This window comes from Cervus canadensis, chromosome 4 (assembly GCF_019320065.1).
Source record: "Cervus canadensis isolate Bull #8, Minnesota chromosome 4, ASM1932006v1, whole genome shotgun sequence".
In the NCBI taxonomy this organism is placed as follows: Eukaryota; Metazoa; Chordata; class Mammalia; order Artiodactyla; family Cervidae; genus Cervus; species Cervus canadensis.
This window is the reverse complement of record NC_057389.1, coordinates 62516535-62535585: the sequence shown is the minus strand read 5'-3', so window position 1 is coordinate 62535585 and position 19051 is coordinate 62516535. Positions and strand designations below refer to the sequence as shown.

General features: G+C 40.6%; 1 protein-coding gene and 1 long non-coding RNA gene across 2 annotated transcripts in view; one reads left to right on the top strand and one right to left on the bottom strand.

The window, feature by feature from the left end:
* The first annotated feature begins 1273 nt into the window (after positions 1-1273).
* Positions 1274-17121, top strand: LOC122439914. Its single transcript, XR_006269018.1, has 3 exons — positions 1274-2242; positions 4231-4307; positions 16830-17121. It is a non-coding gene; the product is annotated as an uncharacterized LOC122439914 (long non-coding RNA).
* The window catches only part of SAR1B (secretion associated Ras related GTPase 1B), a 28509-nt gene continuing 17056 nt past the window's right edge, over positions 7599-19051 (bottom strand). Inside the window, exons 4-7 of the mRNA XM_043465484.1 lie at positions 16400-16465; positions 14818-14921; positions 13646-13777; positions 7599-12270 (exon numbers count right to left, since the gene is read on the bottom strand). Coding sequence (XP_043321419.1) covers positions 12154-12270; positions 13646-13777; positions 14818-14921; positions 16400-16465 — 419 coding nt within the window. The 3' untranslated portion in view covers positions 7599-12153. The remainder of the gene's footprint in view (positions 12271-13645; positions 13778-14817; positions 14922-16399; positions 16466-19051) is intronic.

Below are 19051 nucleotides of genomic sequence, written 5' to 3'. Positions count from 1 at the left end.
TCAAGGAGGTTTCTTTTCATTATTGTTAACCCCATCCCCATAGTGATTTTTGTAGAGCGCAGTAGGAAAGTATGTCTAATCCAGGATCAGGAAACTGAGGTTCTAGTCTTCTGCCATTGACTTGATGTACCTCAGTTTTTCCATCTGTCAGATAGAAGATGTTGGGGATACTGATTTCTTTAGGTCCTGGTGGGAAAGCCCATGGTCAAAGGATGTGGTCAGTGAGGGTCAGGTGAGAGCCTGCCAGGGCCCTTCCTTTTACCTTAAGGCCAGCTGGGTAGGCGGGACTGACTGGGGCTACAGTGAGCCTCCAGACTGGACTTGGGCAGAGCCAGAGCAGGAAGAAGTTCAGGGTCATCACATTGTCAGAATGCCACGGTGGCCACAGATTCATGTCACCAGGAGAGGGGTCATTAGGAGCATAGCATTAACCATGGGGGTGAACATGAAGTGAGGCACCAGATCCAGCCCCGCTGGTGACAGGGCAAAGTGCTGAGCAGGACCTGTGGGCAATGGAAGGAAGGTAAGTTATCTGTCCTGCAGGCTTGGAAGTGGGACCCACGCCTCTCTGGAAGGGCTGGGGGTGTGGGGCGGGCTCTGTGATTTGGTGACAGCAATTGTAGGGTGGCTTGCCCAGGTCTAGGGGTTTGTGTTCAGTGGGCAATCCGCCTTATTCTACCCCCATCTTTGGTTATCGTTAGCCATTTGTGGCCATTCAAGTCCCGAAAATTCACCCAGGAATGCACCGCACATGAGGAAGTGACTAGGAATGGATTCGTGTGGGCTTTGGGGTAAAGGAGAATTAGGGACTGTGTTTTGGCCCTTTCTGGGCCTCAGTTTCCTTATCTGTGAAGTGAGGATGAGCGTTCCTGCTGGGCCCCACCCCATGCATGATGGCTGAGAATGGATCAAAGTGGGCCTGGATGTGCGGTGATTAGAATGAGGAATCACTGTGAGAGGAGGGGGACGGAGGTTAAGGCAGAGGGCGCCCTGACGCCGGCAGGCTGACTAGAGAGGCCAGGAAGCCAGAGGGATTTGTTCACTGAAGCTCCGTTTTTCTCATGGGCCGCCCAAGCCCAGCCAAGGCACCTGTGGTCTCGGGGCAGGGCAGAGGAAGGTCACGTGCTGCCGGCCGAGGGCGGGTTGGAAGCACCTGGCGGTCATCCGGGACACCGCTCACGTGACACCTGAGCCAATCAGCTGCCTGCGCCTGAAGTACACCCACCTTCCCAGCATTCTGGGGTTCCTCCGCGGCCATTCTGAAACGGTTTAACGCAGGAGGCGGGAGGTAGCTGAATTTTCCTGCTCCCCACCCCCTCACCCCACCCCCTGTTGCAGAGAAGGAACGTTGCATTGCTAGGGATTGGATGTTGGGATCAACCTGAAACTCAGAAGAGCAGCAGGGTTTGTAGGAGAAGCCAAAAAAGAAGAGTGACTCAGCAAAATAAACCGTCACCTGTGGATATTCTGAACTGCTATTTTGGGACCCTGGGTGACTGCCCGGCTCTGGTGACAGGTGCTTGGTATACAAAACCTTGTTTCCCACATGCCCGCCGTAATTATTTATGCCCTTCAGCTTACGGAAGGAGCTGCCGTGGGCGGTCCCCGATAGCTGCGTCGTCCACTGTTAGACTCCTAATGTACCCTGAAGGGCCATCAGGAACCAGAGGGAATGCTCAAGTCTTAGGGACCCCTCTGCCCTCCAGGAGCACTTCCCTTCTGGTCAAGAAGGGGTACGGGACCAGTACCGACCCGCATTATCAATCCTGGTTCCTGCTCAGGTCTCAGCCAAGGAGCCTCATCTGGGTGATACCTCAGGGTTTAGGTGGTTGGGGGGGCATGAAAGCTCGTCTTGCCCACCACCTTCTCTAGGACAGCCTCTGAATTCTAGTGACAGAGAGCGTGTCATTTTGTAAGCAACCCATTGCTAAGCCATCCATATTAAGTTTAAAACGTCTTCCTTAAATTCAACTGTAATTGTTGACTTGAAACATGATGTTTCTGTTCACACGCTGTGCTGAGCCCTGTAGCCACAGAGATCAAGTCCGGTCCAGCGTTCACTGGGCAGTCCTCGGGCTGTGTGAGGAGTTAGAATACCTTACCCACTTGACTTTTCAAGTTCAGGAGTTTACTAGGGGATTAGAAAGCAGGGTATTCTTCTCAGCTACTTCTGTTATGCCTCTCCTGGTTGGTGGATGGAACCATCAGATGCCCACACTGTGCTGGCAAAGCCAGTCCCCAGGTAAGAGGTTCCTGGAGAAGGGGGATCAGAGAGGGGCAGCTGGGGCCTCAGCTCCTGGCTCCCAGCAGAACCCTCAGGGAGCCCCAACCCTCCACCCCTTTAGCCTGATGTCTTTTATTGAACAGGTTGGCAATACTGGCTGTGTCAACAGTTCCAGCTTGTGTGTTTTTTAAAAACTTTTATTATATTGGATTATAGCCAGTTAACCGTGTTGTGGTAGTTTCAGGTGGACAGCAAAGGGACTCAGCCATAGGTATGCATGTATCCATGCTCCCCCAGACTCCCCTCACATCCAGGCGGCCATGTAACATTGAGCAGAGTTCCCTGTGCAACATCCACCCTGTGTTATTTTTAATTTGACTTCAAACCTGTGTCTTCCTTGTTGTCACTAGCACACATTCTGGTGTGCATGCTCTGTGTGGCGTTTTGGGGACACATGTCTGTACAGATGTTCCCAACTTCAAATAGCCTATTCCTGATCTCATGGCTCCCTGAGCACACTTTCCTGGTGGATCGCTGGCTCCTGCCTTGGGTTGGAAAACGTGGTCATACATCATAAACTGTTGGTTTTGGAATCAGTGTTAGAAGTAGCCTACTCTGACAGGTGAAAAATGGGCTGAAAGATGGGAAAGAGCAGCCCTGCTCTCCTGCCTTCTTAGTTTAGGCCTCATGTTCTTGTCTTTTCCTCCACTGACATCTGTCTGATATGCTGTCCACATAGCACCTCTTCAGGCTCTGGGCTCTACCAGCCCTAACTCACAGCGTGACGTTTTCTGCTGTGCCTTTTTCTTTGCTGTTCTGTCTGCTTACACTCACCTTGTTCACCCCCTCTTTACTAAACAGTTTATATGCCTTCAAGATTCAGCTCTGGTGCCCCTGTTTTAGAAACCTCGATGGTGTTTGAGGGCCTTTCTCTTTTGCCTTCCATGGTGCCGCGGGCAGATGGCTGCCCATTTTTCATCATTCCATGTAAGTCTCCAGCAAGGAGGTATTGAGGAAATGCCAGCTGACTGACTGGCTTGCAGAAGGGCAGACAGAAAGTGTGGCCACCTGTCCCAACCTGAACCCAGCACCTGCACGATTCTTGCAAAAGATCTGGTGATTAAAAAAAAAAAAAACAAACAAAAAACAAACACCTGGTGATAACTAATAGTTTTCCACACATAAGGCTTTATATGTAAAAGAGAGAAAACGAACCCAGTGAGCAGGGACCCTCCCTCATATTTTACCCAGCCCAGCCCTGCACATGGAGCAGTGAGCAAGGCCGCCAACATGTCAAGTAATCAGAGACTGCTTCTCCAAACAGGAAGGCAGAGTGAGGCTTCAGAATCCAAGAGGGGTCCCCCTGCCATCAGACTGCCAGAGGATTGTGGGTTCTGAACCTGGCCCCAAATAGAAGCTGAGGTGGAGAAAATTTCAGACTGGTCTCAAAATAGCTTTTTGCCCCTGTGTTTACTACCCTGAAGTCAGAAAAGAAAGTAGTGTTGCATGGTTTCCTTCAGGAACTGTCAGTGGAGCCCCTTGCAGTGGGTCCCTTGCAGTGGAGCCCCTACTTGCAAATAAGCCCTGGGGCCCAGAACAGGGCTGGAACTCACCTATTCTGTGTTTTACTCAAAGAAAGGCCATTTGGGTCTCGAAAGAGAAGTCTGTAGAATGGAGGGAAGTCAATGTGCTTTTCTCTAGACTGCAGTCAATCTGCTGTGGCTTCCTAGTCACGAGGTGGGTCTAGAGACCTCAACCCAAACCCAAGGACTAGGAGAGAACCCTAAAAATGGTGCTGTAATGGTAATGTTTATAATCTCTCTAGTTTCTGGGATTTTCATCCTGGATGAAATGAGGCTACAACTCCACTGATGAGGTTCACATTCAGTTCCTTTTAGCTCAAGAAAAGAGTAAACAGATATCTTCATTTTGACCCCCAAGTGTTCTCTCTCTGTTCACCTGTACCTCACCTCCAATTATTTCTTCCCCTTGTTTACTTTTAACAGACATGAAACATGACACCTCTGAAGATTTTGACTGGAGGACTGTTACCCATTAACCCAGGTCCTTTCAATATGATCAGGTAAGAAAGCTCTTCAGTTTCTTTTTGCAACGTTGCCAGCCTGTTTGTAGTGGCATGGTGCCATCACTGAACTCAGTGACTTTAATAAGCATGTTAAGTGGTTCACCGTACTGCCTCCAATCAAAATCCACATTCCAAAGCAAGGCTTCCTTTGTTTACCACATAATAGCCAGAAAATTATTGAGTTTTGGTGTCTAATTTTAAATAAATCAAGTTAAGAGGCTTTGTAAACACAGGCTTTGACGTTTGTCAACTAACTTAATACCCAGCTGAATCCTTTATAAGGGCCTGTTTTGGGGACCTTTGTTTTTAGTCATCAGGTTTCTAAGTTGTTGTTCTCACCTTTCAATTAGGAGAATGGTGGCCACCACCCAATGGGCTTCTTTTACACTGTCTCCTAGTTCCCCTGTTCCCCACAAGGTGCTTTTCACACTCTTGGGGGCTGTGACATTGCATTGCTGTACCTTTAGTACAAATATCAGATAGTTTGTGCTGTGTGCTTTGATAAGTTGCTTTGGTCATGTCCAACTCTGTGAGCCTCTATGGACTGTAGCTCCCCCAGACTCCTCTGTCCATGGGATTCTCCAGGCAAGAATACTGGAGTGGGTTGCCATGCCCTTCTCCAGGGGATTATCCCAACCCAGGAATTGAACCCATGTCCCTTATGTCGCCTGTATTGGCAGGTGGGTTCTTTACCACTCATGCCGCCTGGGAAGCCCATCAGATAGTTTGGTGGGATATTATGTAACTAAATTTAAGAAAATGAGGTAAATAAACTGGATTTTTTTCCATTTTAAAAACTTGTTTTTAATTGAAGGATAATTGCTTTTACAGTATTATGTTGGTTTCTGCCATACATCAACATGAATCAGCCATAGGTATACATATGTCCCCTCCCTCCTAAACCTCCCTCCCACCTCTCCGCCTCATCCAACCCTTCTAGGTTGTCACAGAGCACCAGTTTGCGCTCCCTATGTCATATAGCAAATTCCCAATGACTGTCTTACATATGGTAATATATATGTTTCCATGTTCCTGTCTCAGTTTGTCCCACCCTCTCTTTCCCCCAGTGTCCACAAGTCCGTTCTCTTATCTATGCATCTCCATTGCTGCTTTGCAGTAGGTTTCAGTACCATCTTTCTATTCCATGTATGTGCGTTAACACACAATATTTGTTTTTCTGACTTACTTCATTCTGTATAATAGGCTCTAGGTTCACTACCTCATTAGAACTGACTCGAATGTTTTTTATGACTGAGTATATTCCATTGAATATATGTACCACAGCTTCTTTATCCATTCATCTCTTGATGGACGTCTGTTAATAGGTTGCGTCCACATTCTAGCTCTTATAAATAGTGCTGCAGTGAACATTGGGACGCATGTTTGTTATGGTTTTGTCAGGGTATGTGCTCAGTAGTGGGATTGTTGGGTCATATAGTAGTTTTATTTTTGTTTTTTTAAGGAATCTCCATACTATTCTCCATAGTGGCTGTATCGATTTACATTCCCACCAACAGTACAAGTGTTCCCTTTTCTCCACACCCTCTCCAGCAATTATTGTTTGTAGACTTTTTGATGATGGTCATTTTGATGAATGTGAGGTGATACCTCATTGTAATTTTGATCTGCATTTCTTTAATAATGAGTGATGTTGAGTATCTTTTCATGTGTTTATTAGCCATCTGATTGTCTTATTTGGAGAAATGTCTGAATAAACTGGATTTTTATTTTCTTAGCATTTATCCCTTCAGTACATTCACTGTCTTTGTTAGTTTCAGTTCAACAAATAGTTTGAGTGCATGCTAAATCTCTATTTGATGGGCTCAACAGTAATTGAACTTCCCTGGTGGCTCAGATGGTAAGGCGTCTGCCTACAATGTGGGAGAACCGGGTTCAATCCCTGGGTTGGGAAGATCTCTTGGAGAAGGAAATGGCAACCCACTCCAGTATTCTTGCCTGGAAAATCCCATGGATGGAGGATCCTGGTAGGCTACAGTCCATGGGGTCCCAAAGAGTTGGACATGACTGAGCGACTTCACTTCACTTCAACGGTAATAGAATCATGACTGGTTATGTTAAGAGTTAGGGCAAAGCCTTATGTCATCCTGCACATTGTTAGTGGAAAGGTTAAAGGAATGGCTGTATAAAGTTTTGTTTGTTAATATGTATTTATTTGGCTGCATCAGGTCTTAGTTGTGACCTACAGGATCTTTTGTTGCTGTGCATGGACCGTCTAGTTCTGGTGTGTGGGCTCAGTAGTTGAGGGGCTTGGGCTTAGTTGTTCTGCCACATGTGGGAATCTCAGTTCTCCAGTTGGGGGTCAAACCTGCATCCCCTGTGTTGCAAGGTATATTCTTAACCACTGGGCCATCATCTTATAGTTGGATTTAAGTCTCAAAAGTAGCTTGATAATCCTTACCGAAATGATAATGTTTCATTTGCATCACCTGAGTTGAAAAATTCTGCTACCTGGGCTTTCAGTGATTCTGAATTTTAGCCAAGGTTGAGAACCACCAGCTACAGGTTACAGTGATGTGCGTGCATGCTCAGTTGCTAATTTGTGTGTGACTCTTTGCCACCGCATGGGCTGTAGCCATCCAGGCTCCTCTGTCCATGGGATTTCCCAGGGGAGGATACTGGAGCGGGTTGTGGTTTCCTGTTCCATGGGATCTTCCTGACCCAGGGACTGAACCTGTGTCTCCTCATTGGCCGGCAGGTTCTTTACCACTGAGCCACCAGGGAAGCCCTATATTGATGTAGGATTTACTATTAAATGAATTCTCAGAAAAAAAATTTTTTGTTTTCTTCACTGATTAGCCAATGATCACTTAGTGTTATTAGTATTTGGTGGTATATTACTGTTTCTCCTAAATGAAAATCTACACATTCTGGCATCAGAAAAACCTGAGAAACTTGTTGAAGATTTGTATGCTTGCCTTCCACTCCACCCCAGATTTACTGAATCACAGTTTTTGGTGGGATTTTTTTTTTTTTCTCTAGGGTTTCTTTTTTTTTTTAAGTCCCCCCCCCCCCCCCCCCAGGAGATTCTGATGCCTACTAAAGCTTGAGAACCTTGATGTAGATAAAACCAACCAAGTGCTTATTTTTCACATTTCAACTGAGTCAGCATTGTATAAGTCCTACTACACAGCAAATTAGGCCTCAGTTGCTTGGAATCCTTGCACAAAGGGCACGTTCTATAACCTTAGTAATTTCAAAGTTCAAGAAGTTTCTAATAAGCACAATAAAAACTATTAGATGATAAAAACAGGACCTGACACCAGAGTGTTTCAAAGACCAGGTAATTATTTTATTTTTCTATATCTGACACTCAAATCATAGGGGGTAAAAAGATAATAGAACATAATCAAAATAACACACAAACACAATTCAAGAACATTTAACCATCTATTATAGCTGTTCTTTGTAAAATACATAAAGGTAAACAGAAACATCTTTATATAAATTAATGCTTAACAATCTGTATACACTGTAAAACAATTGTTAAAATTCACACTAAGATACTAGTGCAAGCAGTGGTGTACAAAAGTGCAAACAAGGTTAGTGATGAAGAACTTACCACTGACTCACCACTTCAGCATACTCTGCATTCAGCCAGACACTGAAGGCCTCACCACAGAAGACACTTTGAAAGTCACCTGACTGCATTCACCCTGAGTGCTCTTGCCTCAGTATGGCAGCAGACTCTGAGTTCAGGTTAGGAGCAGCACCAGGGAATCCAGAAACCCAGGTGAAGTTGGCCATTCTGATGTGAATCTTTTCTAAAGATAATGATTCTCCATGAAATAACTCAAAAGCCTTTCCCATTTCTGTCTTAAAATCTATTTGGAGTGGGGGCACTCCTGAAACAAAGTTTACTTTGAATAAATTTGCTTACTTTACTGTGATTAATTTGGAATCTGTTTAAAGGTGTGGTCAAAGCCCAGAATAATCAGAGGTATTAAATATATTATCTATTTAATGTTTTAAATTGTGAAGACAAAAATTAGTTGATTCAAAACTGCATCTTCAATAGATGGTCAGTAGTTGGTCAAATTAACAAAGGTCAATTCCCTTTATACTCAGGATTTCCAGGTATGGGCTGGAGGTATGTGAGGGGGAATGGCTATAGGGTTCAAGAGTAGAAACATGGTTTTAACAAAATCCCAATCACTTTATGCAGAGGCACAGCCCCATATTTTTAAGAGCTTGTTCTTTTTTTCTTTTTTGGTTAAAAAACACTAATTTGCATTTCAAAAGGACAGTGACTGGAAAGACCAGAAACATTAATACTGGGCTTTGAGAATTCAGTCCTTAATTTAAAATATGTTTTCTGAACTCTTACTGTCTGTAACAAAAAAAAATTTTAAAGGTTTATAGAAAACCTATAATTCTTATTAATTTTATCCAGAAATTTATATTTTCTAATCTCATTTTTTCATGTTGTTTTGGAGATTTTTTCGAAACTTCACCAATTTTTACATATATTTAAAATGATTCAAACAATGTACTCTAAATCAACACACGATATTCTGAGAGACTTTCTTTTATATTAGCTTTGTCATTGTACTCTGATCAAAATTTATTTGGCGATAGAAGCCTTGCAAACTTCAGTCATGTAAGTGACTAACAAGACTGAAACGCCACATTGAGACACATACCAAATACAGGTTCAGAAAATATAAACCTGTCTGCTCGAGCTCAAGTCATCAACTGGAGGTATTCTGTTTTTAATGACGGAGCTTGTGAAAATGCTGGATTTTGAATGTGGTTAATCAAATCATTTTGCAGAAGACAAGAAACACTTTTATCACAGTTATTAGTCTATTTCAGTGATTTCCAAGTAGTTTATGTGCTGGAAAGCACTACATGTAGTGTGAGCCAGTTGAAAACTAAAGAAAAGAAACAACATTCTGTGTTTATGTTGTAAACCACAGTAAAGTTGTATATGTACACAGGCACACAAAACTAAAATTTAGATCTATGCAGGCAATATCTGAATTCATACTTCTTTGGCACTCAAGGATACTGGGTTAACTAAGTCAGTAGTGAAGAATATTTTTCATATTCTTCAGGGAATATCTGTGCCCAATTTTTAAAAATGCTATAATCTCCAATCTAAAAATTCATCAAGATAAACTGGAATCCATCAATTTAACCAGTTACAGAAAAGTATAATTAATAGCAGTCATTGAAACAGGTATGGGGTTAAGAATCTTTTTAAAAATATAAAAGCCAGCTGAGGCCATCTGTTTTTAGAGTTTTGGATTTAAGATTTTAAAACATCTCTTGAACACTTCCTGATGTATATGGAATCCAGTCTTATGTATATAATAGTGTTAATTACATTTTCACACTTTACCGAGGGAAGAAAATTAACTACATTTACCCCCAAAATACTCCACAAATGTACACACTTGCACAGGCACATACAGAGTATATATTTTTCCCACATGCTTTTGCCATTTCTTGGCATTCTCTTAACTTGCTTCTCCTGATGGAAGCAGTGACTCTCTCTGTTTTCTAAGGAGCTCTCAGAGCTGGATGATAAGCCCAATGGCTAGGGAACTCTGAGGTCCATCTCCCTTCAGCTGGCAGGAAAGTGCAGCTTCATTTCCAGAGGTTCAGACTATGGAAGACTCTTACATCATTGGGAAAATACCCACAGTTTAGCTGTGGTCCACAAAGTGACTGTTCCTTTGATCCCAGTGACAGACCTAGAATGAGAGTTCTGGAACAAGAGAGTTTGTGCCAGAAAGCAAATCCCCTCTAGAGAAACCAGAAAGCTTTTTCTTTTAAACGATTTATAACACAGTTAATTAACTTCTCAATTATCACAATAGATACTAGGAAATACTTGAAGAAAAGCATGTCCCTGTAAATATTGAAAACAGATACCATCAACAAGAGGCAATTACTTTGAATAAGGCTTAATTCTCTTCAGTCAAGACGTTAGAAATGAGAACTTTAAACATATCTGGCAGAATAAACCAAGAGGCTGAATGTCATTTCTACTTTTCCCTGGTGTTACTGATGTTTTTAGGCAGGGAGAAAGCTTTTTTATTTTCCTTTAGAAGGAAGCTGAAAATGAAACAGAATAGCTGAATTCCTAAAACCAAATGTCATGATGAAATGACCTTGTTGGTTTAGCTAACTAGTAATTCCTTCCAGGCATATCTTTCAATCCTTATTTGCTTTATATACAATATTATATTATTGATGACAGAAAGGACTATAGTTAACTCTGATTTGGACAAGAGCTAAAGAAAACAGTAATTCTGATATTAAAATTACTGTTGATGGAATTGGAGCAATCTATTCTCAATAGAATTGGTTAAATATACTATAAAACTTCGGTTTATGACCAAGAGAGGAAATCTTCATCTTCAGAGTCTTTAAAAATAATTATTTGGCACTTGTCTTTCAACTAATTATGGGAATCTCAGACATATGGGAAAAAAGAATTCAATTTCTTATGAAATTAAAATGCTTTAAAAAGCCAACCACAATCTGATTAGAAAATCTTACCAGTGAGGCTTGTAGAAACTATCATGTGGCAAGCATGGTATCAAAAAACAAAAGCCTTTGTGTTATAAAGTAAGAGCTGGTTGAGAATAACTAAGAAAAAAGAAAATTAAATACATGGATTCATTTTCTTTCCACCAAGAAATAAAACATACCCCAAATGCAAAAAGAGCCATAGGACAGGAACAAAATCTTCAAATATCTCAGTGACAACTGAAGCAGAACACGCTTCCTTCATCCTCAGATGCAGGCCTCCACCATGCAACTGCACAACACCCTATGTGTCGCTTGCCCTGCTGAATACCATTAAGTACCATTAAGTAAGACTGGGGAGTACCTCTAAGTGTGGGGAGACTGGTGCCTGTCATTATTTTTGGTGAAAAGGCAGATTACCAAACTGGGTGCCATTAAGATTGGAGCACTTCAGAATTAGACAACTGGGACTGGCTTATCAAACCAAAAATTAACCTTGGGTTGTACCAGAACATGTGCTTTTTTTCAGAAGGCCGATCCCACAGGGACTAGGACGTGGACCCCATCAGCACTGGTAATGGTAGTGTTACAGATAAAAATATACATGATTCAGACATAAATGTGGTATAAGGTGCAACCAAACATAACTTGTCTCTAGATAAATGCAAAAGCCTGTAGGGACTTAAAACATTATCCTAAATATTTTAAAGCAATCTCCTTTCCCCACAACCCTCATATATTTAATATTAAATATGCAAAACTTCAAAGCATACTAGCTAGATAAGACACATTAAAATGAAACATTTGCCCAACAAGGATGCCAAATATTAGGGTTTGTTTTATTGCATGACGTTTGCATAAGAAAAAAATAATTGAAACTGTAAGGCATCATGCAGTCATTTATAAGCTTATTATTAACTGCTTACTAAAGATAGGTGGACATATAATCTAAAATTTAAAAACTAGTTCCAAAAAATTACATAAAAAATTTAACATGATGAGCTTTTAAATATGGTTGCTATTTGTAGTTTCATGTTGTTAAAAAGTGCTTCAAATGTCATCTGGAAAGTTGCTGTTCAAAAATGGTGCTGGGGGTAATGTCGCATTATAAACTGTAAAAACTAAGTATTTTTATGGAATTAGAAAGCTAACATTGTGATATTCAAACTTATTTGAATCAGTTTTCAATTCTCACTCAAATTAAGTTGATAAAATATTAATAATCTAAAAAACATCTGTTTTCTAACCAACAATAAAAGTCTATTGAATTCAAGTTATGCATGTTGAGTGATCAAATCTCTGAGTAGGCCTGAATGGTGAGACCTGGAACTGATGTGGGCTGGTGTTAATCAATGTACTGTGCCATCCAACGGAAGCCTTCTCCATAGCCTTGTCTCTTGAGCACGCTGCACATGAAAACTTCTAAGGGCCGGGCATTCAGTTCTTTCAGAGATACATTGCCCTAGGAGAGAAGATGGGCATTATGTTGGGTGACCTCTTAATGAAATAAAACCCCTACTCCCTCGGAGAGCTGCAGTTCGTACATCTTAGAACAAAGGGTGACTGTGATAAAGCCATGGCTGTTTGTCACCCAAGTCCCTTCCCCTGAACACAGAGGGCACCTCCTCTCACTCTGCTGTAGGACAGATGTTCAGTCAGTGGGACAGAGGTGAGCCTGTGAGGTGCACAAGAAGGAAAAGAATCTGTGACTGAAAAAATTCAAGTTACCTGGGACAACTGGCTTCACTAATATTAAAAACAAACATTCTGCGAGTAGATTTATGACCTAACAAGGCAACTCTTAAAATTAATGTGGCGTTGACTTATTAAAAAGACACAGGAAACAGACCAAAGTTTACCTTATCTAACATAACAGTCTCCTTCCATAGGCCGCCATATTGCTCTACTCTGGGATTTTTCAATGCTAAGGGCCTTCCGCAAAACAAATCTCAGTAAAAATGAATGCAAAAATAATGTGTGTTAAAGCTTAATTATGAAGTGTATGTTCTGAAAACCCCATAACTCTGCTATAGCCAAGTATACATTTCATTTTTATCTGTGGTGAACTCTGGACTTAAAACACTGAACTGGGGGCCTAAACACACTACTGGTATGCTTAAACATTCAAATATATTATTTAGTGGCTAATTCTGAAAAATTATGACAAAACTTTGAAAGCTTTCATTAAGTTTCCCATATGCATAGGCTGTGACATTTTTTATATCACCAAGAAAAGGTTGGTGATACTTCCAATACTTTGGCCACCTGATGCGAAGAACTAACTCATTGGAAAAGACCCTGATGCTGGGAAAGCTTGAAAGCAGGAGGAGAAGGGGACGACCGAGGATGAGATGGTTGTATGGCATCACCGACTTGATGGACAGGAGTCTGAGCAAGCTCCAGGAGTTGGTGATGGACAGGGAAGCCTGGTGTGCTGCAGTCCATGAGGTTGCAAAGAGTCGGACACGACTGAGTCACTGAACTGAACTGAAGAAAAGGTTTCATTGCATTCAGTGGTAGGAAGAAAACAAATGAGGACATTCAAAAAAGACCCAAATGTACCAAGGACAGTTTTTAAGATGAAAATGAAAATGGGCTTGTGAGGTTGGACAATAGTAATTTAAAGATATCTGGTTGGACACCTGAAACTAGTATAATATATGTCAATTATATCCCAATTAAAGAAAAGAAGCCAGACTACCAATTAGACTGATAAGCATGATTACTGTTAACGGCAGTATGGGAACAGACCTTTTCAGAAGATTAAAAGTAAATAAAATAAAAAGATACTTGTACTACTGAATGAAGTATTCACACCTGTCAATTTTTTTTTTTACCTTTCCTGTTGTCTGACCATATAAACCAAACATCTCTCGCAACCTCTCTTCACTGATGGCTTCAGGCCTGTCAATCTTATTCCCAAGAATCAGTATAGGCACATTAGCAACAGTTTCATCTGTCATTAGTGACTGAAAAAAAAAAAAAGCAAAATCAAAGTTAAGATGTTGATATAAAACCATCTAAAGGGCTCATTGTGACAAGATAGCAAATGGGCATCAAGGGCTCACTCTCTATCATATCCTGGCAGTTTGGCTTTCTTTGGTGAACTTTCCCTACATTTTAAAGTGAGCTCAACGATCCCATAGCTCAGTTCTTCTGCCTCTCTGTCTCCTTCTGTAAATGCTCGCTGAGACTAGACTCAACACTTTGAAGGTGTGCAGACCTGGTTTCATTTCTAATTCTGCTGCTTTTGAGTTGTGAGATCTTAGACAAATAAGGCTCGCTGAAGTTCAAAGAGAATCTGCAATAGTAGCACCTACCTTACAGAGTTAATCTGAGAATTAAACGAGGTAATATGCATAATGCCTGGCACAAAATAGGAACAAAGGAATTCTCTGGCTCTGTTCCATGACCATAGAACTTACCAGGACTTTTCCACATGAATAAGTATTTGTTTGCTTGCTCTTGGTGGATGTATGGTTGGGTCAACCTTCCATCGAATCATGGACCTCCTTTCTCTGTGGGCCCAAGGTCTAGCACTGGCCTTGCCTACTGCTCCTGAGCCCCTTTATAAAGCATGTAACCTGGGAGATGGGAGAGGAGGTGGCTACACATGGCCTTGATCACTCCTGGGAATGGTGACAAAGACAGCATGTTATACCATTTCCAGGTTCTGGCCAACTCCTGAAGAAACCACCTGGAAGACCAGGGGCTTAAGACCAAGTCACTACAGGAATGCAGCAGATATGAAATAAGCTACAAGGGCACACATTGCATAGAATGAGCCTAATATTAAGCCTTCAGGAAGGAAATCTTGTTAGTACTCCTCAACAGCCACAATTACTCCAAGGTACTCCCTCTGCATTCTAAGTAATCTCTGAACTCCACAAATTGTCAGCAATTACATCAGAGGCTGCAGAAAGGCTACACTCTCATACTTACATTTCTAACCTATTTTCTCAGGCTTACCAGAGTGACTCAGCTGTTTAGTTTTAATTATTTAACTTACATCAAGTTCTTCTTTTGATTCTAACAGCCTTTCATGGTCTGCACAATCCACCAGAAATACAATGCCATTGATAGCAGGAAGGTAGTTTTTCCACACTCTTCGAGCTAACAAAAACAATCAGGAGTTAGATTTTATTTGCTGGTCAAACCTAGCAGATGGTTTGATGGAAGAGTCCAAAAAGATATCAAGTGTAATTAGCCCTTAGCTGCTGCTACATCATTATATACTTGTTAATCTTTTACCCAGTATTGCCAAAATCTCTCCAGATGACCAAAGAAGAAATTACAGGTTTTCCTTAATTTGGGCAAGTCAAATATTTTAGTCTGCCCAGTTTACCCATGTCAGAAGAATTAATATTTGCTTACTAATGGACAAGGATGCACATTAGGTTCGTCGGAGGGACCACTACTATTTGTTATATGCAGTATTCATTTCTTTTTGACATTTCTAGTTTATCAGTTTTTTGCTAGTGATCAAGTCTGGAGTCAGTGACAGAAGGAAATTAGTATCAGGTTCAGACTTGTTAAGTTAAAAAATAAAGCAAACTGTTCTACTCATAGCACAAGTCTATGAAACCATTAGGGTAATTTTTTCCATGACATTCTCTTTTAGAAAAGAAAATATTTTTGAGGGTGCCCTTAGAGGAAGGTAACTTTTTTCTCCTGGCTTCAGCTTTATAATACACCTTCATATAGAGATGAAGCCTCAACCTCCATTAGGTTCTAAATCTAATCATTCTATTCTAGGAATTAGTTTATGTATATTTTAAACAATTGATGTATATCTCAAATGTGCTTTCTCTAGCCACAACCTTTGTAGTATTCATTATTTATGAATTGCTATGTAGTGGGTACTGCTAAGTCCTTTTGGGGATATTAAAAAGTAACTAGCATTTCAATCCCAGAAAGTTTAGTAGAATCTGAAATAAGACAGTCACTCCAATCTTTAGACATGTATACAAATGTACTAATTGCTAGGTAAGTGCAGTTGAGAGCACTCCCAGTTGGGAGTGGCTTCTCAGAGGAGGCAGCCACACTTAACACTGGGCCCTGAAAGTGGGTTACCTGTGTGCTGATGGAGACCTCATGAGCACAGAGGTGGAAGGACAGACACCAAGATGGTTTGGTTTGGATGGAGTAAAGAGAATGAGAAAGGGAACAGTGGGAAATAAAGACTCAAAAAGTAAAAAGTGCGACCAGATCATAGAAATCCTGAATACCAGGTCAGTGAGTATGGCCTTTATTTTGTAGGTAATGAATTAGTCAATGAAGGCTTTTCATATGGAGCAACAGAAGCAATAACATATTCATAACATGATTATGACAGTAAGAGGTGGGCTGAAGAAGAGAAAAATTGGAGGCAAAATTTTACTCATATGCTTTATCACCAAAAGCAATTCAGACTTAAACTGGAGTATCATATGAAAATCATCCTTTGCATTTAAAGCATTTATCCAGGGGTGATAATTCCTAAATTTTAAGTCTACTCTGGCTTTCCTTGAATAAAATGAGGTTTCATTCACTGTAACATAATGGTCACATTTTTATTAAATAAAACAATTGTAAGAGAAGTAGAATCTCACCTTGAACATGTCCACCCAGATCAAAAGTTGTAAAGGTCATGCCAGCAATGGTTAGTTCTTCTGAAGCTAAATAATAATACAAAATGTTTTAAAAACATGAAAATTAGAAGTCCGTTTCTGGCATATACTGCCACTTAAAGTTTGATTTACTTTAATTGCAAATAAGGTCAAATCAAAAAGGAATTCTTTGTTATAACTACTATATTCCATTTTATATTGCCAGTATAATGCAAGTAACTGGTAATATTCAATTCTAGTATTCAGTGCCCACCACAAGTCCAACTTATTTTTCCTCCTCTGTCCAGCTGAAATTGACAATTATTTACTGTGAATTCAAGTGACTGGTCTAACCTAATAATTTTTCCTGTAATTCATCTTATATGATAAAGGTGAAAAAACAATATTTTCTCATGATTGTTATATTTCACAGGTGATGGTTTTGGGGCTTCCTAGTGGCTCAGGCCATGAAGAATCCGTCTGCAATGCGGGAGACCTGGGTTCAGTCCCTGGGTTGGGAAGATCCCCTGGAGGAGGGCATGGCAACCCAATCCAATATTCTTACCTAGAGAATCCCCATGAACAGAGAAGCCTGGCGGGCTACAGTCCATGGGGTTGGCAAAGAGTCAAACACAACTGGGTGACTAAGCGTGCACACACAGTCCTTAATGGCAAACATAATTATAATAAAAAATTTGGCTATTATTTCTTCAAATTTTTTTTCTGCTCCCTTATCTTCCTGTCTTGGACTTTAGTGATAGGTTTGTTAGACTGCTTAAATCTTCCATTCTCTGCATATTTATGGAGCATATAAATGCTCCATTCTCAGCATATTCATAACAGCTGTTTTAGTGTTCATATTTCCTAATTCCATCATATCTTTTACTTGTGCCATCAATCCGCTTTTACTGATTGACTTTTCTTCTATTTAGGGATCACACTTTCCTGCTTCTTTGCATGTCTAGTAATTTTTTATTGGATGTTGGATTTTGTTGTATCATTTTCAAGAAAGTTGGACTTTGGGAACTCTCTGGTGGTCCAGTGGTTAAGACTCAACCATCTCACTGTGGGGACCCTGGTCAGGGAACTAAGATCCTGTAAGCTCTGGAGCACGGTCAAAAAAAATAAATAAATAAATACAAATAAGTTGGACTTTTTTTTTTTTTAATAATAAGTTGGACTTTGTTCCTTTGTTCTGGCAGGCAGTTAAACTGCTTGCAGATCAGTTTTTAAGTTTTGTTACAGCAGATCTAAAGTAGCCTTTACTTTGGAGCTATGTTAGCCTCATTACTAAGCTGTGCTTTTTTGGAGTAGTCTACAAGGTCTCTTTTTTCTGGCTGGTGGGTACATGGATTGATAGCTCCGTGTGAGCTCTAGGAATGAACTGGCCAACCACTTCACTATAACTGTTCTTTTGATGGGCTATGTGTAGTTTTACCCTATGTATGCACAGATTGGTATTCAGCCATGAACATTTCTGGAGTTCTTTCTCTACAGAGCTGTTTCCTCTGTGGTAATCTGCCCAGCAAATTCTAGTCACCTCAGCCTCCCCAAGTTCTGTTCTCTTGTCTCCTCAATTCAGTAAGACTACTGAGTTACATTTGGGTTTCTTCTCCCTACACCATGGTCTTAAAATTAACCCCTATGATAAATGTTAAAACAGACAAGGGTTTGTTTTTCTTTTCTCAGGAATCATAGCCCTGTGCTAGCTATTGCCCAATATCTGAAAACAGCTGTAGTGTATATTTTTGTCCACTTTTCTAGTCATTTTTAGTGGGAGGGTAATTCCAACCTCCGTTATTCCCTCACGGACAAAAGCAGAAGGCCGCTACAATTACAGTGAAAGGTTCAGTACAACTGTTAACTATTCAGTATAGCTATGAGACCCCAGAGTAGTTTATCTTGCTAAAAAATTCTGTAGGAAGACTGCCAGCTGAATGAATAATTAATACAATTTGTGTTCAAAGCATGATCCTTTCCATTAGGAAAAGATAATGCTTGGACATGACTGGCAAACTATCTCTATGGTTACAATCTCTGGTACACTCCCTGCTTTATAAAATGAGTCCCAATTTGATTATGATATAGAACACTGTTAACATCCCAGAAAGTTCCCTCTTGCCCCTGCCGAGTCAGTTCACACCTCCACTCCCAGAAGCAAGCACTGATCTGAATTCTGTCATCACAGGTTTGTTTTGCCTGTTTTAGAATTTTATATAAATGGCATCATATAGTATATAACTTTTGTGACGAGCCTCTTCCATGCAATATAATATGCATTGTGTGGATCTGTACTTTATTCCTCTTTTTGTTGAATAGAATTCCATTGTTTATCCATTCTTTTTATGAAGGACATCTGAACTGCTTCCAGTTTGGACTTAATACAGGTAAAGCTGGTATAACAAATATTCCTGTATGAGGATTTTGGTGAACATATTTTTTCACTTTTCCTAGATAAATATCTAGCAGTGGAATTGCCAGATCATAGGGTAGATACATGTTACCTTTCTCCCATATTCTTTAAAAACCTTTTTATTGGAGCATGGTTGATTTATAATGTTGTGTTAGTTTCAGATGTACAGCAAAGTGAATCATATATATTGATCCGTTCTTTTTCAGATTCTTTTCCCATACAGCTTATTTCAGAATATTGGG